Below are 23,387 nucleotides of genomic sequence, written 5' to 3' on the forward strand. Positions count from 1 at the left end.
AGGAGAACGGCGTCTGTGTGCCCGGAGGCGATGGCAGCGCTGGCTCCTGCTCTTTCCTTGCGCCCCATGCACGGCCTACGTGTGTGCGCGCACACCCACGCGCGCGCAGGTGCGTAGGAGGGCACCCCCTCTGCCGCGTAAGCGCGTGCGGCGTCGAGCGAGGCAGTGGGGAGAGGGAAGGTGAGGCTGGCGAGGTGGCGGGCGGGAGGCTCTCCATGACGCACGAAAGGCGGCCTCACGTCCGACATGGGCGTGTGGCGTGTGTGGTGACGCCCACGCCCTCTGCGCTTCTCTCGGGCCCTCTTCGCGTTTGTGCCCTCCGCTCTTTTCCGTCTCTCTCTCTCTCTCTGTCTCCTCATGGACCCGCTCCTCCCCGCCATCCGCCACTGTCGCGCACGGGATGTGCGTGTGTGCAGGTGCATGCGCCCTTGTGACCGTCCTCCCCCTTCTTCAGCGAATGCCCCCTCCCCGCCACCACGACAGGGACGCCGTCGGGCACACTCTCTGTCCCCTCCCCCTCCCCCCTCTGCTGTCGTTGTTTCCTCTTCTCGTTATCTTGCGCGCACCCGCCGCTCCGCGTTCGCCTTTCTCTCTGTCCTCCGCAGTCCACCGACGCTTGGGGCTCGCCTGCCTGCCTGTGTGCCGCGTGTGCGCCTCCCTGCCGTCGCCTTATGCGCACCGCTGTCCTCCTCTTGCGCCTCTCCCCGTGTGTGGGCGCCAGAGGCTGGCGGAGGCGGCGAAGAAAACGGCCACGACAGCACAGCGGAACCGGGGGACGGGGTGCGCGCAACGGCGGCCCACAAAGGACAGAGGAGGGGAACGACAGAAGCGGAGCGAATCGATGCCAAGCGGAAAGAGCGGACACGACGGCAGAGAGGCAGCGCTTGTACTTCGACTCGAGTCCGTGTCTGCGTGTGTGTGCCTGTATCTGTGTGTTTTCGTGTGTCTTTATTATGTCTTCGCCTCTCTTGGGTTGCTTCTTCTTTTTCTTTTCTCTGCTTCGATGCCCCACCACCCCATCGGATCCTCCAGACTCCCATGTGAAGAGTCTTCGCCCCTTATTACGGGATGCGGTGGCGTGGTGCGACTCGTGGAGACGCGTGGCATGCAGGCAGAGCACAGGGTCTCAAAAGGCCCTGACCTGCGGCTGCCCAACACCCTCCCCGATGTCGCCCGGCATTCGCCGAGGCCACCGCCTGTTACCCACACGACTGACGTCGCCGCTTCCGCCCTCGAGCAGGACCCTGGACGCGGCCCGCCTGGACCGAGGCATGCCGTCCGCCCGGGTCCGTGTGGCGCCCTCCGCGCAGCACGCACCCGAGGAGGAGACGAGCAAGGGCAAGATAAACCGGTCAGACGCATGGTCCCCCGGTCGAACGGCAGGCAGTGCGTCCTTGGTGGCCAGGATGTAGCCGTGGTGCAACAGACGCGTGCGAGCTGTGGTTGAATGCGTATATTATCCGACATGTCCGCCCGCGATGGCAGCGAGGCGTAGAGAGGTGCCCCGCTGCCACCACGGGCGGACACGCAAAGCGTCGATAACACACAACAGCAACACCAGAAAAGAGGGAGCTACGCGCACGCAGGCGTCCTCGATTTCGTTCGCACCTCCGACGGCTCCGCATGCTGACTCTGCCTGGGAGGCCACGGCGTGTGTGCGTGCATCCCCCCCCCTCCCTCCCTCCCTCCCTTTTTTCTTTTTCCCTCGCCTTCTCTTTTGTTCTGTGCAATGCCTTGCTCGAGAGTTTTCTGGTCATTTCTTTCTCGCGTTCTCGCCTCCGTGTCTTCAACTCGCCGAAGTCTTTGCTGCGGTCAGCGGCGCGGCTGTGCTATGCGCGTGTGCGCCTCTCTGCCGGCACGCGTGTCTTCATGTGTGCATACGCGTGTGTGCGCGTGTGCCTCCTGGCGGCGCAGCCTCCTTGTGCACCCACTCCTCTTCATCTGCACCTCTCTTCTCTGCTGCACCTTCGCGCTTGCCTCATGGGTGCCTCTTGGCGAAGCACAATGATGAGCGGCAACGCAGCGGTGAACGCCAATACGCACACGTACACCAACAGGAGAAGCGCCCATGCGCGCATAAAAAGGTACTCACTCTCGCATACTGGCTAGGCCGAGTGCTGGGAGGCACCACCGGCATCCGTCTGCGCGCGGTGCGCGGCACAGGCGGTGCGGCATGCGCCCGCATGCCCTCAGGCCTCCTGTTGCTCTGATTGCCCGCGCGCCTGGAGCGCTGGTGGCGGCGGCGCACATTTGATGGTGCCGCCCCCTCCCCCCTCCCCTTTGCCAGTGCGGTCACCGGGCCTACGGCACGGCGCGGTTGCCAAGGTGATGGGCACTGGCGAAGGGGGGGCTCTGCGTGGCACCTGAGGGCATTGCGGCGCGGGGGCCGCCGAGGACGCTGCACCACAGCGCGAGGCTGCTGGAGCGTGTGAGCTGACTGCGCCCCTGCGCGCACGACCCACGCGACGTCGAGGCCGTGGCGCTCATCGCGCTTAGCCGCTGCTGGCTGGCGGAGCGGATGTGACTGCTGGAAGATGCGGACCTCTCGCCGGTCGTGTTTGTGTGGAAGGCGGAGCGGGTGAAGGAGGGGAGGCTTCGCCGTGCCCTGGCCAAGCACAAGGGCACCATGAGCTGCGTTGCGCGCGCTTGTGGTGTGTGCTGCGTCCGGACGACGAGCCTCTGCACCCACCGGCGGCAGCAGCCGCGGCCATGAACCACGGACCGCCACCGAGACCCTCTCCAAGGCCGCGCGGTGATCCGAGGACGTGTGTGTGTGCTCGCGACGGCCGGCGGGGTGCCCTCGCCGTGAAGCGCAAGGACGAGGAGGAGGCGGTGGCGCGCGGTGTGCTTGTGCAGGTGGTGCCGTTGCATCCCCGCATCGTCGCCTTCAGCGGTAGCGCTGGCGTGTATGCAACCGTTGTCTGTGCTTAACGGGGCGCCTCGCGGGCCTGCCGCTCGTGCCTGATATGGTCGATCGGTCGGAGGGCACGCCGGATGCCGCCGATCTCGTGCCGTTTCGGGAGGCGGTAGCGACAGAGAACAGCGACGTCAACGAACTCTACGGGTGCGCTGTGTCGACTCCCGGCTGCGCTGCAACGTCGTGGCTGTCCTGCTCGTGCGGCGAAGCCGCAGGTGGCCTGGGCGCCGCTAGGCGGTGGCTTGCACGATGGTGCTGTTTTGGATGTGTCAGTGCTCTGCCAGCGAAATCCACGAGAGATGGCGCTGAGCGAGGCTGCACCGGACGAGTGGCGCTCTGTGCCGCAGGACCTGCGCACGGCGGCGCGCTGGATGTTGCTCTGGTATTTCGGCGAGGCCCTCACAGGCGAGCTGGCGGACCGGGCTTCGGCTTCTCCATGTGCGTTTTTGCGAATGCCGATCCCGCTGAGGTACCTTTGCCGGCGCACCTGGACGACGAGCCGTCTGATGCATACTCCACAGCGCGGTGAAGCACTGCCACGCGGTAGGGCCGACAGCTGCGTGCGAGTGCGGGCGTCTTGCAAAGATCACTTGTCGCTGATGGAGGTCGTGGTGACAGGCGAGTGGGGAAGGGAAGAAAAGACTGCCCTCGCCCGCTACAGATGCCCCACTGCTTGTGCTGAGAAAGAAGACGTGCACCCGCAGGAAAGGTGCGCCTGACTCACGCAGTGTGAGGGCAGTGCACGGACGGAGTCACCGATACATGCACATGTGTGTGTGTGTTTTTGTGTGTTGGTGTGCGCGCCTCGGACAGCGAATGTTAGCGGGCAACTCAAGCGCTGTCACTCCTCCCCCAAGTGCTTGCCCCTTGTTTTCGGCCCTAAGCCGGCCGGCAAGTGCGCCGGTCTCTGCGGAATTATCTGGATGCGCCGAGACGCCTCATAGTAGATTCCATTGGTCCGACTCCGCCGCATACCTCTCTCACGCTCTAGAAACTGTGTGGCGCACCAACATTTTCCTTTTGCAGCTGGTGCTCGTGACGGTGGAGAGGTGTGGGGCACCGCTCCCGTCGAGTTTTCGATGGGCTGATGGCGGAAAAAGCAGCTGTGCACGGGCATTCTCGTGCATGGCCAAGCCCTGCGCGGCCTCACGTTCGCGGGGCTCCAGACGGATTACTCCGGCTACCGGTTGCATCTCATGAGCACCAAAGGCCGGGGGAATTGCGGGCGTCCTGCACACGTGGGGATTCTGACTGCGGATGGCTCAATCACCATGCTGCTGAGGGGAGGGGGTGCAGGTGTCGGAGGAGCGCATCCATCGCCTCGAGGCGGCTGTCAGCCGATTCATGGACAGCCGCCTGTGCCCGCTGCCGTTAGGCAAAGCGGGTGCTGACACAGGGCGGGTTGCGGCGGGTCTGGGACGACATGGATGCTGCCGTCTCTGAGGTGCTCCATCGCGGACCGATACACCCACAGAGGAGGATCCGCGATGGAGCTCTTCCGCTTCCCCTCCTCCGTGTTCGACCCGTGGCATGCACGCAAGGCGTCACCGCAGGGCGGACACAGCGTGTGCCGGCCCATTCTGGTAGCGGCATCGACGGCCGAGCGGACGGATGCACCGGAGGCCGCGGCGCAAGCAACCACGGCGCCCTCGGCTTCGAACGGCCCCCAGCCCTGGTCCATCGACGCCGTGCGCCCCGGTGCCGTATGGATGCCACCGCCGTCCGGAGAGCCCACTTTGGGCCGGGCAGGGAGGGACTGCCGCCCCAGGCGCCATTTTGCTGCAGAGCGACGTGGCGTGGGCCTCAGCTGAAGCCGCACCTCGTCCAAATCGTCAGAACCAACGCGTGTTGCCCAGGCACACACACGAGGCAGACCGCCGTCTCGTCGTCGTCTCGGCGATCTACGGCGTCGCATTCAACGGGCGCAGCATGACGCCAGCAGGAGACCCGCGACACTTCGTTGGCCTTGAAGGGGGCCTTCGACTGCCTCCTCACGCCAGCGCGGCTCTCGCGCGTGCTCACCCTCTGCAACCCAAGCTCCTGGTGCGAGAGGACGATGGACCCCGTGGCCTTGATGTGTTTAACCGCGAGCAGGAGCATGAGACGGGGGCACGGTGCGAAGAGATCAGGGTACCAAGGTGACCCCATCACGTGTACACCCACCAATGAGGCTTGCGGGCGGGAGGGGGGTGCTGCGGAAGCGGATAGAAGGATCAAGCAGCTAAATGAAGTGAGCGCAACCTTGCACGCTCCCTCTCACAGCGGGCACCACAGTGTACGCCGCCGCACCGGAATGGAGGCGTCACGCAGCTCCTCAGCCGCCCCACGCGCTGACGCTGCTGGAAACGGCCTCGAGAGCGACGGGTGCGTTGGTGCCACTCACCGCCGCCCTATCCGTGTTCAGCCGCGCTGCTCCGAAGTACCCGAAGTAGTCTGTACAGACGTTGTAAGTGGGCCACAACAAATGCACCAAGACGTGACGCACCGACGATGACGACGGACGCAGTGTACAGCCCCGTACACCGACGTGAAACTGAACAGTTGGGGAAGTGCGCAGGTAAAGCGGGCATCACAGCAAGCCTCCATGACAAGCCAGGACTGAGGCCATGTCCCCGCCGATGCCGCACGTGCGGCACCGCGCAGAGCCGTGCCTTAGCACAGGTGTGGTGACTTTTTTACCCGGTATTGTTCTTCTTTGCGGGAACTGCGGTTAACCTTTACGTGGATGACGCCTCCGTCCTTGCTGCTGTCCGCAAGGGCGATCTCCACACCATGACTCAGTCCACCGTGCGTTGTCCAAGGCCCATTGCAGAAAATACGACGGGAACCCCGCCGACAGGCCGAGCCGTGATGCCGCACGCAACTTGCGAAGTGGTAAAACTCGCGACTCCGGGAGGTGAGACAGAAGCTGGACAGTCAGGTGGCTCCGTGCTACCGTCAGTAGAGACACAACGTGCTCGTGTATCTGTGCATGGGGGTACAGCGTTGTGTTGGAGGGCCGGTGCTTGCATGGAGTCTTGCAAGGTGGCGTGTCGGCGCGTATGCGACGCTGGCTTGTCTGTTACTGGAAGGGGCTGCCTCGTGGAGCGCGCTTACTTTCATTTCCGGATCTGCTCGCTGACGTTTCATGCAGGTCAAAAGACCCGTACTCACCTCGTCACAAGCAGGCGCAGGTGAGCGAGTGTGCGCGTGGTTGCACGATGAATGTACTGACCTCATCCTTTCATCGTCGTTGCTCCCCCTACTGCCTTCCTCTCCTCTCCTCATGAACCTCGCCCCCACCCACCTACACACAAACATGTGCCACGCGCCCGCGCCGAAGCGGGCAGAGAGAAGAGAACCCGAAAATCAAAGAAGCCACGCATGACATCGCTGCTGCGCGTCTACGTCCCCTCTTTCCTCGCGCTGCTTCGCTTCTGTCTCTCGCTCTCTCTCCCCGACATTACACTCACACAGAGGTCGTGGTGGTGGTGGTGGTGGTGGTAAAAGGGAGCGCGCACGACGGGTGGCGTCGAAGTCGAAGAGCTCGAAGAACAGCAGGCGCACAGCACATGTACGACCAGCTTGTAAAGGAGGGGCCATAGCGAGCGGACGCCGTGCATCTGCGCGTCAGAGGTGGGCGGAACGCCGCATCACTGGCGGACAGACGAACTTCTTATTAGCGAATTCGCAGAGCCTGCCACACACACATACTTACACACCACAGCATGTACTGGAGCATGCGGCGACTGCACAGCGTTGCCGTTGGCGGTGCAGCGCGTTGTCTGCGGAAGAGCGCCGCGGACGACTCTGCAGCAGCCGTGGCGCCGCCTCATCCTACCCCTGAGCCGGCGCCCTCGTCTTCTGTCGATTCGGCCAGCGTCATCACTGGCGACTTTGCTTCTCTTACCGTGCGAGCGTACTTCAGACAACCCCTTGTCGGCGTTGGCGTTCACCACTTCGCCGTCGGCCGAATCAGGGAGCAGCTGTCGCACAACGAGTACGTCGTGGACATGGAGGAGGCTCACCTGTCCCCGATTGCGGATGTGAGCACGCGAGTGTACGTGCGGGTCGGTCGCACGGCGACGAACGAAGACCGCATCGCGGGCGGCATTGTCGGGCGCGTGAACAGCAACGGCACCCTTGGCGTCCTAATGGACAACAACAGTTTCGAGGCGCAGGTGTCGCAGGACGACGTGATTCTGGTGGAGGGGCGCTCCCGCTTCACGCGGGAGAAAGGGTACAACGACATGGTGGAGTGGGTTCGAAGTGCCGGTGTGCACCGCCGCGCCGATCGCGAGCGGCTGTGCTGCTTGCTCTACCAGCGTGGCTGGCGTGTCGACAAACTGTACCTGCTGAAGCCGAGCGACGTTCACTGCATGCGGTACTTGAGGAAGTCGGTGAGACGGATGGTGCTGGAGAAGGCGGAGTGGCAGCGCGACCACCACGCGGAGATGCGCGCGCTGCTGCGCGAGCGGGTGAAGGAGCGCGTGTGGCGCTACTTCATTCAGAAGTACAGCGGCTTCTTCAGCGCGAACTGGGCCGGGCTCGGCGTCCTGTCCGTGTTTCTCTGGAACTACAAGCGCTTCAGGCGTCAGCAGCGCTCGTTTCAGGTGAAGCACGCCGTCAACACCCTCACTCACACAGACCACAGGTCCTCGAGCAGCCCGGCGGTGCCGCGGCAGTTCGTGGAGCGCGCGGCGGAGGAGAGATGGACACGCCAAATGCTCCGCCGGCTGAGCAACACCCACCCGCGCATCACCGTGGTGACGGGGTTCCGCGGGTGCGGCAAGAGCTCGCTGCTGCGCTCCGCGGTGCGCAAGGAGCACAAGCCTGCTCTTTTCGTCGAGGTGCGTGGGGTCGAGGACATGCTCACCTGCATCGTGAAGGCAATGAAGGTGCCGAACCTGGAGTCGTGCGGGGACTACCTGGAGTTCATTACAGATACTTTTACCAAGGCGGCGAAGATCAACGGTGAGCCACCCATCTTGGTTGTCACGCTGCGAGGGGAGAGCGAGTTGTCGCGGGTGTACAACGAGTCCGTCGTACTCGCTTGTGATCGCCGGCTATGCCACCTCGTTTACGAGGTGGCCTTGGAGTCACTGTCGATTTCGAATGTGCTTCTGCCACGGCTCGATTTCTACTCGGTGTCGAACTTCAACGTTCGGCAGGCGCTCCAGTACACCGAACATACGGTGGACGCGGTGGCGATGCAGCACTTCATTGAAACGATGGGGACGAACAGCAACGACATTGACGAACTGCTGGCGGCCATTCTGCACCGCAAGGTCTCGATAGCGGAGTACACCGAGCAGAAGCTGTGGAGGGCGATGCGGCAGGTCGAGACCGCTTGGGCCGGCTCCGAGAAGCGGAGGGCTGCACTGAAGAAGCTGGCTGAGGCGGACTGCTACGTCGGACAGGAGAGTGGCACCGACGCGCTGCGCGATCCGGCGCTGAAGGAGATGGTGTTGTACGACCCCGTGAGCGATCGATGGGTGTTCACCCACAAGGTCTACCACACCGCAGCGCGCTGCTGTCTCTAGTCCTCCGCAGAGCCGAGACACGACGCTGTTGATGTGTCATACGCGATGGGTGCCACATCTATTTACGCGCGCAACGAAAAGACGCCTCAAACGGAGGAGTACATGGCAATCAGCGCAGGAGGATAGTTGAAGATGCGGCGCGCTGATCGTGCAGGCGACCCTCCTCTCCCCTCTCCTCCCCCCTCGCCTACCTCTCCATTGTGCCGCATCGCACACCCTCTTTGTTTTTTTCGGCATGCTCCTCGCCTACCTGCCTGCCTGTTCATGTGTACCGTACTCGCATCACTATGTGCCAGGAACTTATCTACGATGCTGTGCGGAGTAGGGGGAGAGGGGGGGGGCGTTTGAACAAGAATGAGGCAGGAGGGGCTGCTGCGCTGGTATGCCGTGATGAGGCGTCCTTCTTGCCTCCTCCAGCCGCCCGTCATCACGAGTGTGCGTGTGCACGGCGTGCTCTCACACCTACTGCAACAACCCCTCAGCCCCTCTCGCCCACCCATCCACCCCCGCTTGCGTCTTCCCAGGGGGTGGGTGGGCGCAACGCGTCACGTTGACGGCAAGGGCAGGGGCTTGGAAGGAGGCGGGCGTCGAGGCAGAAGGGTGCGTCCTCGGTGCCGGCTGCCTTTGCCTTCTCCGTCGTCATTCAGCCCCCCTCTCCCTCCCTCTCTGTCCTTCTCGCCGCCCTTTTCTTCGATCGATTTTATCACGCCTTCTCTCTGCGTGCACACACGCGCGCTGCGTTCTCGGTACTCCCTCCCTCCCCCCTCTCCACATCCGCCCTGCCCTGCCCTGTCCCCTTCACGCCGCGCGTGGAATGCGCATGGCTCGCCCCTCACCGTACGTCTCACGTTTTTTGTTGTTGTTGTTGCTTCGGTGTGTTTGTTGCGGAAAGCAGCGCCGTGCTATGGACGAAACACACACTGTGCAAGGAAGTGCCTATACACGTGTGTGTGTGTGTGTGTATATATATATACACGGCGTCTAAACCAGAAACAGCAACGAGGTCGCACCCATCCATCGCTGTCACCACTACTGCTTTATTCTACTCGCGCGTGCGAGTCTGCGGCAGAGCTGTGGATGCAAAGGAGTACTGCAGCTTGCACCGCCCCCTCCCCACCCGCCCACCCACTCACTCGCCCGCAGAGGCGCGCACAATTTGGTGCCGCCCTCTTCCCGTATCCTCTCCCTCCGCCACGGGCTCTCCGTCGTTGCTGCTTCGTGCCCGGCAAGTCGAGAAGGACGAGTGCAGCCGCTCACGGCACCGGCACTTTAACCGTCATCATTGCGGTCGAATACCGTGCTGCCATGTTGAGCCAGCGAACGCGTCGCTGCCTGTTCACGGCGGTGTCCTCCGTGCCGAACACCACTGCCGCTACCTCTTTGGGCGGTGTGTCGCGCGAGGTGGCTGCGTCGGCGGTGAGGCGGTCGACCTTTGCCCAGCCGGGGCTGGAGGGGTTGCGCATCGCTGCGTACGCGCCAACTGAGCCAGGCGTGCCGTCGTCGCAGCGCCGGCTTCCCGTGGCCATTGGCCACATCGTCGCGCAACTGTCGTCCCTTGTGTTTGCAGTAGACTTCGATGGCAGCCTACCACCGTCCGCCGTGTCGCTGGGATCGCGCGTCTACGTGGCCTACGAGCGGGAAGACGTGGACCCGGCCTCGCAGCAGGGCGATGGAGGTGTGAGTGGTGCGCTGAATCGCACCTTCCTGGTGGGCGGCCTTGTCGTGCGAGTGAACCCTAATGGCACCTTGGGTGTCCTGCTGGACCACAACAAGGTGGATCTGGCGGTCCCGCCGGAAAAGATAGCTGTGACGGCGGGCGTGTGCAAGTTTCTCAATCACCCCAAGTACCTGCGGGTCGTGGAGTGGGTGCGCTCCGCCGGGCTCTCGGGGACGGACGACGTGGAGAGCACCGCGTGCATCCTGTACCACCGCGGCTGGCGGGTGGAGCGTCTGTACCTGCTCGAGGCTTCTGACATCCGCAGCATGACGCACCTGTCCCAGTCCGCCCGCATGTCGCTCATGGAGAAGGCAGAGTGGCAGCGCGATCACCACCGTCAGATGCGCAACATTCACAGGGAGCGTGTGAAGGAGCGAGACCGACGGTACATGTCGGCCAAGTACGCCGGCATCCTCTCCGCCAGCGTCGCCTTCTGCGGTGCCTTCTCACTCTTTGGGTGGAACTACAGGAACTACCTGACGCACCAGCGCTCCTACCAGATGCGTTTTGCGGTGAAGACGCTCTGCAAGAAGGTGCCCCCGGGAAGCGTAGCCGCCATCAGCGCGCCTCCAGCAGCGACGGGGGTGGAGACATCGACGTCGTCGTCTGCAACGCATCGCATGTCGACGCACGTTAGTCGGGTGGTGCAGGAGCGCTGGATTCGGCAGGTGTTTCACCGACTCGATACAGCGCACCCTCGTATCGTGGTTATCACCGGGTACTTTGGGTGCGGGAAGAGCTCGCTGTGCTGCACTGCCATTCACGAGGAAGGCATGGCCGGCGTCTTCGTGGATGTGCGCAACAAGGAGGACACGCTGCGCAGCGTCATCAAGGCACTTGGTGTGCCGCACGTCGAGGCCTGCGGCGACCCCCTCGACTTCATCTCAGAAGCATGTTACAAGGCCAAGTCCATCACGAATGGAAAGGCACCCGTGATTGTGCTGAAGCTGCGTGAGGGGGATAGCCTGACGCGTGTGTACAACGAGGCGCTAACGCTGGCGTGCGATCGCCGCGCGTGCCACATCGTGGTTGAGCTGCCGCTCGAGTCGCTGACCCCGACTAACACGTTACTGCCGCGGTTGGATTTCTACACGGTCCCCAACTTCAGCCGCTCGCAGGCGTACGAGTACATTCAACATCGTCTCGACGCTCTCGGCATGGAAGTGTTTCTGGACACCGTGGGCACGAACAGCAACGACTTGGATGAGCTGCTCGCTGTCGCACATCAGCACCGTGTATCTCCGACGGAGTACACGAGCCAGAAGCTTCTCAAGGCGATGCGCCAGCTGCAGACGGCGTGGGGCGATGACGTGCAGCTCAAGGCGGCCGTGAAGCGTCTGGCGCAGTTGCCATACGATGAAGGCCAGCACGAGGGCCTTGACGACAGTAGACTCAACCACCCATCGCTGCGCGATGTGATCTTCTACAATTCTGTGCAGGATGTTTGGCTCTTCAAGAACCAAGCGCTGCACACCGCCGCCTCCTGCTTGCTATGAGGCAGCTCAACAACGCGGACGAGAGAGCGGCGGCAGGCATATGGGCACGTTCTCTGTGGACCGTCGCTGACGTACTACTCCGAGGCATGGGGAGAGAAGTAAGCAAATCAGTGCGATGCGCGGCTCATGTGGGGTCCCCTCCATGCACCGGCGTTACTCAGACCGCCTGTTTGGACAGCAGGCAGCAAGTTAGTAGCTGCGTGGTGCTGCTGCGGTCGCGCTCGAGATTTTGGGGATGGTCGAGGGCGAGCGCAGCGTCAGCAGACGCAAAGGAAAATAGAGAGAGACCGGTATACGGCTCAGCGGCGGCGTGTGACCTCCCACGCACCGTCTTTGTGACGCGCGACATAGGCTTCTCACCTATTCGTGTATGTATGCCTTCTCGCTTTCACCACCACAACTGCCCTTGCCCTTGATCTTCCCTCCGCACCCCCGTCTCTCGGGTCGGCTGCCAACGCGCCTTCACGTTTGGTTTCGTCATAGCCGTGCTCTCTCTCTCTCTCTCTCTATCGCTTGCATCTCTGTGTGGGTGGAGGAACGTGCGGGGACCGGTGCGGGCCTCTCCCCTCCTCCGCATTAGAGTAAGCTTCACCCAAGCATGTACGTGCATGGGTGTCTGAAAAAGTGGAGGCCGCTGCGTTGCTGCGGAAAAGGCACACTCGCATGAGCAAGGTAGAGGAAGGACGCAGCGAAGGGGACGCGGAGCCACCTATGGCGCCGTTCGCGCTGCTGCGACCGTACAGCTCCACCCGCCCCCCACCCACCCACACACACACACACGCACACGTGTGCCTGCGAAGAGAGGTGCGTGCTTGCGTGCGGGACATGATCGCTTCCTCTTGTTTCTGCACACCTCCATCTTGATCTCAAGCGCGCAAGAGCACCAGTTTGCCGACACAGCGCACACAGACGGTCCGCTCAATAGCACTCAAGCTCGAGTCTCCGCCGCACCGGTGCACCGCTCTGCTTGCGCGCACCATGACGGATTATGCGCTCCTTGACTCGCATCGCGTCCGCCGGCGTGCGCCTTGACAACATCGATCTCATCGGCTGCGTCGGCGCCACCGCCGCGGCAAAGCTCCCTTATACGTGGCAAGTCGGTAAGTCCTTCTCTGATAACAGCGCGAGCGCCGCTGCAGCTGGCGGCCGCACAACGTCCAAGATTACTGGATCCGTCTACGCGGTTCATCAGCAGCACCTCTTTCTACCACTCACCATCGAGATCGGCTTTGGCGTCCAAATGAAGCACGATAAGGACGAGGAGTACGTCAGTCGCTTGGTGGGTGGCGTCTTGGTGCGCGTGAACAGCAGCGGAACGTATGGGATGCTGCTGGACAGCAGCCGCTTCATCATGGCTGGTTCCGCAGAGATGATAATCCTATCCAAAGGCCAAGCGCCCATCCTGCGCACCTCGAGGTAGTAAAGCGGCTTTACACGGCCTGCGCGGCGCACATTCCGAAAGCGGGACACTTGGGTGTGCGGGACGATTCGAGGCGGCATAAAGACCACCATCGATCGGTGATGCAGCTTCTGAAGAACCGGATCGCGAAGCGCCACTCGCACTGCAATCCCATCAAATGCAGCACTGTCGTGAACGCGACTATGGAGGTCCTAGGCATTGCCTTTCCCTTGAGGCGGCACCTGATGCCACACTTTAAACCGCAGCGTCAGCCTCAGCCAGCAGCCGCCTCTACCTCCCTCGCACACGCGCTCACACGCATCCATCGTTCTCGGCTATGGACTCATAGGAGCCGCACCGCACTACTTGACGCCACAGAGAACAGAATCCAGCTCCATAAATGGTACCTTCACGTCCCCGCAGCTCCGTACGCACGGAGTCTGCGCGGGAGCAGTAGCTCGCCGCGGGTCTGCAAGGGCACGGTCGCGCTGCCGTGCGACGGTCGTCTGTGCGATCTCCCCCGGGAGGTGGCCATGGTACCGCTGACCGCGGCAAGCGCTGGGCTGCCGCGCCGCGACGTCTGCACGAGTCCCGTGCTCGACCGCGAGCGCAGGCACCCGCCTACGCGCAGCGCACTGTGTGTGCCCCGTCAGCCCCACCGGCTTCATCGGCATCATCGGAACGAGCAGCAGCGATTTGGACGAGCTGTTTGCCGCCGTGCACCAAGGCCGCGGCGGACGGCGCTGTGCAGGACACTGCGTCGCACGCTCCCGTAAAGGATGCGTGGCTGTTGCGCACGAGGCTTTTCCGCCCCGCTGCTGCCGGCTGTGGATGCGTGGTGAGGTGAGGTGAGGTGAGGTGAGGTGGTGGTGGTGGGCGGGGCAGGGATGTGTGCGAGCGCGTGAGTGTGGGGGGTGGAGGGGGGCATCCTCACATGCTCCGACTCGCATCTGCTGCTCTTCGCCTTGCCGCTTTTTGTGTGGTGTCGAGCGGCTGCGGTGCCGTCTCTGTGCGTCCTCGCCCCGTGCCTATCCGCCGCCTCCATCTCTGCTGTCTGCAACGCGCGGGACGGGCGGTGACGGCGCGGCGCCGGTGGTGTCGGTGAATTGTCGCAGCGGTGGGCGCGGTGGTGCTGCGTGCCAGGGCCGCGACGGAGGAGGTGTGTGTGTGTGCGTGTGTCGCTGTCTTTCCTCGCGCTGTTGTCGCGGATGCTTGTTCTGCTCTCTGGTGCTGTGAAGGGTGGCACACGGGTGACGGTGTTGGCGGGTGGTGGCGGCGGTGCAGGATGGAGGGTGCTGGAGCCCTGCCGCACACGCACACCGAGGCCCCTCCGCCCCCCCCCCCTTTGCACACACCGCGCACCACAGGCCTCACGCAGGCGCTCCTAGGGCAGCGCAAGGGAGAAAGAACGCAACAAGCAACCGCGGGCAGCAAGTTGTGCCACGGCGGCCCTTTGCGCTCTCTTCCGCCTGTCCCTCGTCCTGGCTGTGCGCGGCGGCGGCGTGTCTGACACCCACCGGTCCCCTCTCCCTATGCTTCCGTGTATGCCAGTAGGTGGCCCACCCGCCCCAGCTGTGCACGACTCGCAGTCGTCTTTGCCTGTCCGCTCACCGCTCCCTCCCCGCCGCCGCCCACGTCTCGCTCTGCCTCTCCCTCCCTCTCTCTCCTCCCCGCCCCCAAAACAAACACGCACGTGCAATCGCACAACAACAAGAAGCGCGTGCACGCGCAGCAGCAACAAAGACATCCCTTTGCCAGGACTCGACTCTCCCCCGCTCTCCCACTCGCCTCCCCCCCCCCACCCGCGCGCCGCCCCCTCGCCAGCTCCGTTGCGCCATCTCGACCCCCTTGCCATTCCTCCCCCCTGCCCACATCTGCTTTACATCCGTTTTCTGGTGTGAACGTGCGAAGATGGCGTGCAGGATCAACTTGCTTCTCTACGTGATCTCCCAGTTCCTCGCGTTTCTCTTTGTGCTGGTGGGTACGCCGATCGACATGTTTCGCCCACACAACACAAGCCGGATCGGCAACACGCCGTGTCTGACCTTGTGGGGCGGAAAGGAAGAGTGCTACAGCACAAAGTATGACGTGAGGTCGGACGATCTGTGGGCGAACTGCACTGACCGCCTCCTCCAGTTCCGCGTTGCCGAAGCACTCGCTGTCATTTCTATCTTCGTGTACGGCTTGGCGTTTATACTCGGCTTCATTGCGCTGTGCTGCTGCTTTTGCCTCCGCTGGGTCTGCCTGACGCTCAACATCCTTGGCATCGGCACCTTGGGCGTCGTCTGGGCGCTCATGGTGGTGGTCTACTACAAGGATGACGGCCTACTTTGCCCACGAAAGAAACCAGACCATCTGTTCGGTGCCGGTTTCATTCTCCTCCTGGTGGCCTGGAGTCTGAATATCATAGATATCGTGTTCCTGCTGATAGAGTGCCAGTGTACAGATGCCGGTTTTTTTGAAGCATCGCCACAAGATTCGAATGAACAGTAGGAGGAAGAGCGCAAGAAGAAGCGGTGCTCATGCGAGGGAGAGAGGGCGCTAGGGCTGCGGGTTCCGGTCTCTGCCTCACACCGGCTTCTCTCTCGCGCTGCCCTCTAGTGCGGCACGCCCCATGCGCTCCCACACACACACACACACAGACCCCAACACACAGCCCGAGGAGCCGCTCTCGCTCCCGTTGTCCTCGCGTCTCGTCTCGAGCACTTTCCTCCATCTCAACCGTTATGGCGGTGTGTGCGAATATGCTCTGACGTGTGGATGGCGGTGTGGCACGTAGGAACATGGCACGTTGTGCCGATGGTTTGCCTCTCCCGCGTTCACGTCATGTCCTGCGCGGCGCGTCTTTTCCTTCGCCGCTTGCCTGTTCCCCATCTGCACAAGGCTGTGCGTTGCGTAGGTGGCGGCGCCGGCAAGCCCATCCATGCCCCCTTCCCCCCTCCTCCTCTGAGCCCCTCCCCCTCCCCGCCCTCAGTGCCTTCTCGGAATGCCTCCCCCCCCACTCACGCTCGCCCGGCGCACCCTTGGCGGAGCGGAGAAGCGAGATGGCGGCGCCGTCGCCGCAGGCCGGCGAATCGGCGAGGGAAAACGAGGGCAAAAGAGAGGAGAACGGCCGAAGCGGGAGGGGAAGGGGGACGGAGGCGGTCGTGAGACGGGAGTGGGAGGGTGGGAGGAGGCGCGGTGCCACAGGAGGCGGTGGTGGCGGGTGGCCTGGAATCAGAGAGGCCGATGAGGTGGATCGGGAAGCAAGCAGCGACAGCCGTGCTGCAGCAGCAGCAAGTGCAGAGCGGAACGAGCCCATGCGAAACGGAAAAGATGAACAACGAACGAGAGACGTGGCTGCTTTCCTCTTCGCTGCGACTCGTGTCCGTGTCCGTGTCCGTGTCCGTGTGGGCTTGTGCCTGTGTGCGCGCTTCGCCCCTCCATCTCGTCGCCTCTCCTGTGCTTTATCTTCGTTGCTTCTCTCACTTTTTAATTACACCGCTGCATCCTCAAGGCTCCGATCTGAAGAGTCTCCCTACTGTACTATGGAGTGCAGCGGCTGGAGGCGACTCAGGGGGAAGCACGGCATGCGAGCCGTGTGCAGGGTCTCAGAGGGCCCTGACCCGAAGCTGGCCGACTTCCTGCTCGAGCTCATCCGGCATTTACCTGCACCCGTCCCCTATTACCCGCGCCGCCCGCCGCCGATCGCGCAGCACGCATCGGAAGAAGGGACGAGGACGGGCACGAGGCGCCGGTCCGACGCACGGCCGGATGCAGCGCCAGGCGGCCCGCCCTAGATGGCGCGGCACGCTGAAAACGCGCATCCCGCTGCCCCCGACACGCAGGCAAACGACAAGCAGAACAAGAAGGGAGTACACACACACACACACACACACACACAAAACGACCAATGAAAAGCGCCCCGCATCCGCTCGCTCGCTCGCCTGACCGCCGCCGCCGCCCGTCTTCTGTCTTCGGCTGGAAAGACGGCGTGCGTGCGCTTGTCTCCCCTTCTCCGTTGCGTTATTATTGTATGTTTTTCTCTCTACCGTCTTCCGGCGCGCGTTTCTCGCTTCTCCGCCCATTCTCGCTTTCGCTCCTCGACTCGTCTACCCCAACAGCGTCACCACCGCCACCGCCACCGCCACCGCCCTCCCTCCCCTCCCCTCCGAGAAGAGGGGCAGAGGGGACGCCGAGCTCTGTGCCGCTGCCAATGGTCGGGCTGCGCTACGTGCGCGCGCGTGCGCGTTCTCGTACGCCGGTGTATGCCCGTATATGCATGTACATGCATATACAGACGCGTGTGCCTTCGGGCAGCGCAGCCTCTTTCTGCCTCCACCTCCCCTCACGTGCCCTTCTTCTCTCCCCCTGCACGCACGTATGTGCGGGACGCCTGCGTCGCTTCTCCTCACTCGCTGCCTCGCTCGCGGGCCCCATCCTCGTCCGCGCGACTCGTCCACTGCACACGCGCAAACACGCAGGCACGCCCATACCCACATAAAGGTACGCGCTCTCGTACACTCAGCTGAGCACAATGCGGAGCGGCATCGCCGGCGTCCGTCTGTGCGCGGTACGTGTGGCAGGCGGTGCTGCTGCCCGTACCTCTGGTGCGGCTGCGTCCGCATCCCCCAAAGGCCCTTCTTTGCCCTGATGGCTCGCCCGCCCCGTCGCGCCCGGGCGCCTCACCGGCAAGATGTCGGAGACGACGCATCGGGTGAGGACCTTGCGGGCTGGCAGGAAGGGCCACGCCGGTGTGCTCCGTCGCGGCGATGCCGCCAGCGCCGCCGCCGTGGTGCAGCCCGGCATGCACATGACGGGCACCGTTGCCAGGGTGAAGCGCGATGCGACCTGCATGCTGCCCATGGACGGTGACGAGGTGGTGCTCTCTGTGGGGGCCTGAGCGCGTTGCGGCGCGGGAGCCGCGGAGAAGGATGTTGCACCGCGCGAGGCTGCTGGGGCTGGTAAGGCCGCTGCGCTCCTGCGCGCACGACCCGCGCGACGTTGAGGCCATCGCGCTGATCCTGTTTAGCCGTGCCTGGCGGGCCTCTCACCGTGTGTGTTTGCGTCGAAGCTCGAGCGGGACGGCATTAGCGAGAGGACGCAGCGGGTGAAGGAGGGGAGTCTTCGCCGTGCCCCGGCCAAGTACAAGGACACCATGAGCTGCGTGTCCGGCGTGTCTGCGGTCCGCGACGTCTTCACGACGAACCGCCGCGCCCACCGGCGGCAGCAGCGGGGGGGGGGGGGGGGGGCATCAGCTCAAGACAGCCATCGAGACCCCCTCCAAGGCCGCGCGGTGATCCCAGGGCGAGGGTGTGCTGGCGACGGCCGACAATGCCTTCGCCGTGAAGCGCAAGGATGAGGAGGTGGCCATGGTACCGCTGACCGCGGCAAGCGCTGGGCTGCCGCGCCGCGACGTCTGCACGAGTCCCGTGCTCGACCGCGAGCGCAGGCACCCGCCTACGCGCAGCGCACTGTGTGTGCCCCGTCAGCCCCACCGGCTTCATCGGCATCATCGGAACGAGCAGCAGCGATTTGGACGAGCTGTTTGCCGCCGTGCACCAAGGCCGCGGCGGACGGCGCTGTGCAGGACACTGCGTCGCACGCTCCCGTAAAGGATGCGTGGCTGTTGCGCACGAGGCTTTTCCGCCCCGCTGCTGCCGGCTGTGGATGCGTGGTGAGGTGAGGTGAGGTGAGGTGAGGTGGTGGTGGTGGGCGGGGCAGGGATGTGTGCGAGCGCGTGAGTGTGGGGGGTGGAGGGGGGCATCCTCACATGCTCCGACTCGCATCTGCTGCTCTTCGCCTTGCCGCTTTTTGTGTGGTGTCGAGCGGCTGCGGTGCCGTCTCTGTGCGTCCTCGCCCCGTGCCTATCCGCCGCCTCCATCTCTGCTGTCTGCAACGCGCGGGACGGGCGGTGACGGCGCGGCGCCGGTGGTGTCGGTGAATTGTCGCAGCGGTGGGCGCGGTGGTGCTGCGTGCCAGGGCCGCGACGGAGGAGGTGTGTGTGTGTGCGTGTGTCGCTGTCTTTCCTCGCGCTGTTGTCGCGGATGCTTGTTCTGCTCTCTGGTGCTGTGAAGGGTGGCACACGGGTGACGGTGTTGGCGGGTGGTGGCGGCGGTGCAGGATGGAGGGTGCTGGAGCCCTGCCGCACACGCACACCGAGGCCCCTCCGCCCCCCCCCCTTTGCACACACCGCGCACCACAGGCCTCACGCAGGCGCTCCTAGGGCAGCGCAAGGGAGAAAGAACGCAACAAGCAACCGCGGGCAGCAAGTTGTGCCACGGCGGCCCTTTGCGCTCTCTTCCGCCTGTCCCTCGTCCTGGCTGTGCGCGGCGGCGGCGTGTCTGACACCCACCGGTCCCCTCTCCCTATGCTTCCGTGTATGCCAGTAGGTGGCCCACCCGCCCCAGCTGTGCACGACTCGCAGTCGTCTTTGCCTGTCCGCTCACCGCTCCCTCCCCGCCGCCGCCCACGTCTCGCTCTGCCTCTCCCTCCCTCTCTCTCCTCCCCGCCCCCAAAACAAACACGCACGTGCAATCGCACAACAACAAGAAGCGCGTGCACGCGCAGCAGCAACAAAGACATCCCTTTGCCAGGACTCGACTCTCCCCCGCTCTCCCACTCGCCTCCCCCCCCCCACCCGCGCGCCGCCCCCTCGCCAGCTCCGTTGCGCCATCTCGACCCCCTTGCCATTCCTCCCCCCTGCCCACATCTGCTTTACATCCGTTTTCTGGTGTGAACGTGTGAAGATGGCGTGCAGGATCGGCTTGCTTCTCTACGTGATCTCCCAGCTCCTCGCGTTTCTCTTTGTGCTGGTGGGTACGCCGATCGACATGTTTCGCCCACACAACACAAGCCGGATCGGCAACACGCCGTGTCTGACCTTGTGGGGTTACAAGAGCGAATGCTACAGCACAAAGTACGACGTGAGGTCGGACGATCTGTGGGCGAACTGCACTGACCGCCTCCTCCAGTTCCGCGTTGCCGAAGCACTCGCTGTCATTTCTATCTTCGTGTACGGCTTGGCTTTCATCTTCGGCGTCCTTATGCTGTGCTGCTGCTTTTGCCTCCGCTGGGTCTGCCTGACGCTCAACATCCTTGGCTTCGGCACCTTGGGCGTCGTCTGGGCGCTCATGGTGGTGGTCTACTTCAAGGATGACGGGAGCAGCTGCCGGAAACTGAGCGATCAATATCACCTCGGTGCCGGCTTTGCTCTTTTTGTGTCGACGTGGTGCCGAGATATCTTTAGCATCATCTTTCTGCTTCTCCCCTGCCTCTCGGACGACTCCGGAAACCAAAAAGACGCGGACTAGAATCGAACCCGACCCGCGGGAGAAAGAGCGCAAGAAGAAGCGGTGCTCATGCGAGGGAGAGAGGGCGCTAGGGCTGCGGGTTCCGGTCTCTGCCTCACACCGGCTTCTCTCTCGCGCTGCCCTCTAGTGCGGCACGCCCCATGCGCTCCCACACACACACACACACAGACCCCAACACACAGCCCGAGGAGCCGCTCTCGCTCCCGTTGTCCTCGCGTCTCGTCTCGAGCACTTTCCTCCATCTCAACCGTTATGGCGGTGTGTGCGAATATGCTCTGACGTGTGGATGGCGGTGTGGCACGTAGGAACATGGCACGTTGTGCCGATGGTTTGCCTCTCCCGCGTTCACGTCATGTCCTGCGCGGCGCGTCTTTTCCTTCGCCGCTTGCCTGTTCCCCATCTGCACAAGGCTGTGCGTTGCGTAGGTGGCGGCGCCGGCAAGCCCATCCATGCCCCCTTCCCCCCTCCTCCTCTGAGCCCCTCCCCCTCCCCGCCCTCAGTGCCTTCTCGGAATGCCTCCCCCCCCCCACTCACGCTCGCCCGGCGCACCCTTGGCGGAGCGGAGAAGCGAGATGGCGGCGCCGTCGCCGCAGGCCGGCGAATCGGCGAGGGAAAACGAGGGCAAAAGAGAGGAGAACGGCCGAAGCGGGAGGGGAAGGGGGACGGAGGCGGTCGTGAGACGGGAGTGGGAGGGTGGGAGGAGGCGCGGTGCCACAGGAGGCGGTGGTGGCGGGTGGCCTGGAATCAGAGAGGCCGATGAGGTGGATCGGGAAGCAAGCAGCGACAGCCGTGCTGCAGCAGCAGCAAGTGCAGAGCGGAACGAGCCCATGCGAAACGGAAAAGATGAACAACGAACGAGAGACGTGGCTGCTTTCCTCTTCGCTGCGACTCGTGTCCGTGTCCGTGTCCGTGTCCGTGTGGGCTTGTGCCTGTGTGCGCGCTTCGCCCCTCCATCTCGTCGCCTCTCCTGTGCTTTATCTTCGTTGCTTCTCTCACTTTTTAATTACACCGCTGCATCCTCAAGGCTCCGATCTGAAGAGTCTCCCTACTGTACTATGGAGTGCAGCGGCTGGAGGCGACTCAGGGGGAAGCACGGCATGCGAGCCGTGTGCAGGGTCTCAGAGGGCCCTGACTCGAAGCTGGCCGACTTCCTGCTCGAGCTCATCCGGCATTTACCTGCACCCGTCCCCTATTACCCGCGCCGCCCGCCGCCGATCGCGCAGCACGCATCGGAAGAAGGGACGAGGACGGGCACGAGGCGCCGGTCCGACGCACGGCCGGATGCAGCGCCAGGCGGCCCGCCCTAGATGGCGCGGCACGCTGAAAACGCGCATCCCGCTGCCCCCGACACGCAGGCAAACGACAAGCAGAACAAGAAGGGAGTACACACACACACACACACACACACACAAAACGACCAATGAAAAGCGCCCCGCATCCGCTCGCTCGCTCGCCTGACCGCCGCCGCCGCCCGTCTTCTGTCTTCGGCTGGAAAGACGGCGTGCGTGCGCTTGTCTCCCCTTCTCCGTTGCGTTATTATTGTATGTTTTTCTCTCTACCGTCTTCCGGCGCGCGTTTCTCGCTTCTCCGCCCATTCTCGCTTTCGCTCCTCGACTCGTCTACCCCAACAGCGTCACCACCGCCACCGCCACCGCCACCGCCCTCCCTCCCCTCCCCTCCGAGAAGAGGGGCAGAGGGGACGCCGAGCTCTGTGCCGCTGCCAATGGTCGGGCTGCGCTACGTGCGCGCGCGTGCGCGTTCTCGTACGCCGGTGTATGCCCGTATATGCATGTACATGCATATACAGACGCGTGTGCCTTCGGGCAGCGCAGCCTCTTTCTGCCTCCACCTCCCCTCACGTGCCCTTCTTCTCTCCCCCTGCACGCACGTATGTGCGGGACGCCTGCGTCGCTTCTCCTCACTCGCTGCCTCGCTCGCGGGCCCCATCCTCGTCCGCGCGACTCGTCCACTGCACACGCGCAAACACGCAGGCACGCCCATACCCACATAAAGGTACGCGCTCTCGTACACTCAGCTGAGCACAATGCGGAGCGGCATCGCCGGCGTCCGTCTGTGCGCGGTACGTGTGGCAGGCGGTGCTGCTGCCCGTACCTCTGGTGCGGCTGCGTCCGCATCCCCCAAAGGCCCTTCTTTGCCCTGATGGCTCGCCCGCCCCGTCGCGCCCGGGCGCCTCACCGGCAAGATGTCGGAGACGACGCATCGGGTGAGGACCTTGCGGGCTGGCAGGAAGGGCCACGCCGGTGTGCTCCGTCGCGGCGATGCCGCCAGCGCCGCCGCCGTGGTGCAGCCCGGCATGCACATGACGGGCACCGTTGCCAGGGTGAAGCGCGATGCGACCTGCATGCTGCCCATGGACGGTGACGAGGTGGTGCTCTCTGTGGGGGCCTGAGCGCGTTGCGGCGCGGGAGCCGCGGAGAAGGATGTTGCACCGCGCGAGGCTGCTGGGGCTGGTAAGGCCGCTGCGCTCCTGCGCGCACGACCCGCGCGACGTTGAGGCCATCGCGCTGATCCTGTTTAGCCGTGCCTGGCGGGCCTCTCACCGTGTGTTTGCGTCGAAGCTCGAGCGGGACGGCATTAGCGAGAGGACGCAGCGGGTGAAGGAGGGGAGTCTTCGCCGTGCCCCGGCCAAGTACAAGGACACCATGAGCTGCGTGTCCGGCGTGTCTGCGGTCCGCGACGTCTTCACGACGAACCGCCGCGCCCACCGGCGGCAGCAGCGGGGGGGGGGGGGGGGGGCATCAGCTCAAGACAGCCATCGAGACCCCCTCCAAGGCCGCGCGGTGATCCCAGGGCGAGGGTGTGCTGGCGACGGCCGACAATGCCTTCGCCGTGAAGCGCAAGGATGAGGAGGTGGCCATGGTACCGCTGACCGCGGCAAGCGCTGGGCTGCCGCGCCGCGACGTCTGCACGAGTCCCGTGCTCGACCGCGAGCGCAGGCACCCGCCTACGCGCAGCGCACTGTGTGTGCCCCGTCAGCCCCACCGGCTTCATCGGCATCATCGGAACGAGCAGCAGCGATTTGG

The 23,387-nt window shown here is 64.0% G+C and overlaps 4 protein-coding genes and 2 pseudogenes across 4 annotated transcripts, besides 2 other annotated features; all 6 read left to right on the top strand.

The window, feature by feature from the left end:
• Nucleotides 1-6,909: 6,909 nt before the first annotated feature.
• On the top strand, nucleotides 6,910-8,439 carry LMJF_08_0780 (putative tuzin; the record flags this gene model as incomplete). Its single annotated transcript, XM_001681055.1, has 1 exon — nucleotides 6,910-8,439. One exon carries the CDS (start codon nucleotides 6,910-6,912, stop codon nucleotides 8,437-8,439), a length of 1,530 nt encoding a protein of 509 aa, XP_001681107.1.
• Nucleotides 8,440-9,744: 1,305 nt separating this feature from the next.
• On the top strand, nucleotides 9,745-11,652 carry LMJF_08_0790 (putative tuzin; the record flags this gene model as incomplete). Its single annotated transcript, XM_001681056.1, has 1 exon — nucleotides 9,745-11,652. One exon carries the CDS (start codon nucleotides 9,745-9,747, stop codon nucleotides 11,650-11,652), a length of 1,908 nt encoding a protein of 635 aa, XP_001681108.1.
• A 988-nt stretch (nucleotides 11,653-12,640) lies between these two features.
• Nucleotides 12,641-13,827, top strand: LMJF_08_0795 (annotated as a pseudogene).
• Nucleotides 12,641-13,827: a sequence feature.
• Nucleotides 13,828-14,962: 1,135 nt separating this feature from the next.
• Nucleotides 14,963-15,544, top strand: LMJF_08_0800 (amastin-like protein; the record flags this gene model as incomplete). Its single annotated transcript, XM_001681057.1, has 1 exon — nucleotides 14,963-15,544. The coding sequence occupies one exon, from the start codon at nucleotides 14,963-14,965 to the stop codon at nucleotides 15,542-15,544; it is 582 nt and encodes a 193-aa protein (XP_001681109.1).
• Nucleotides 15,545-17,747: 2,203 nt separating this feature from the next.
• On the top strand, nucleotides 17,748-18,948 carry LMJF_08_0805 (annotated as a pseudogene).
• Nucleotides 17,748-18,948: a sequence feature.
• Nucleotides 18,949-19,779: 831 nt separating this feature from the next.
• On the top strand, nucleotides 19,780-20,343 carry LMJF_08_0810 (amastin-like protein; the record flags this gene model as incomplete). Its single annotated transcript, XM_001681058.1, has 1 exon — nucleotides 19,780-20,343. The coding sequence occupies one exon, from the start codon at nucleotides 19,780-19,782 to the stop codon at nucleotides 20,341-20,343; it is 564 nt and encodes a 187-aa protein (XP_001681110.1).
• Between the last annotated feature and the right edge of the window lie 3,044 nt (nucleotides 20,344-23,387).

Source organism: Leishmania major, chromosome 8, assembly GCF_000002725.2.
Source record: "Leishmania major strain Friedlin complete genome, chromosome 8".
NCBI lineage: Eukaryota > Euglenozoa > Kinetoplastea > Trypanosomatida > Trypanosomatidae > Leishmania > Leishmania major.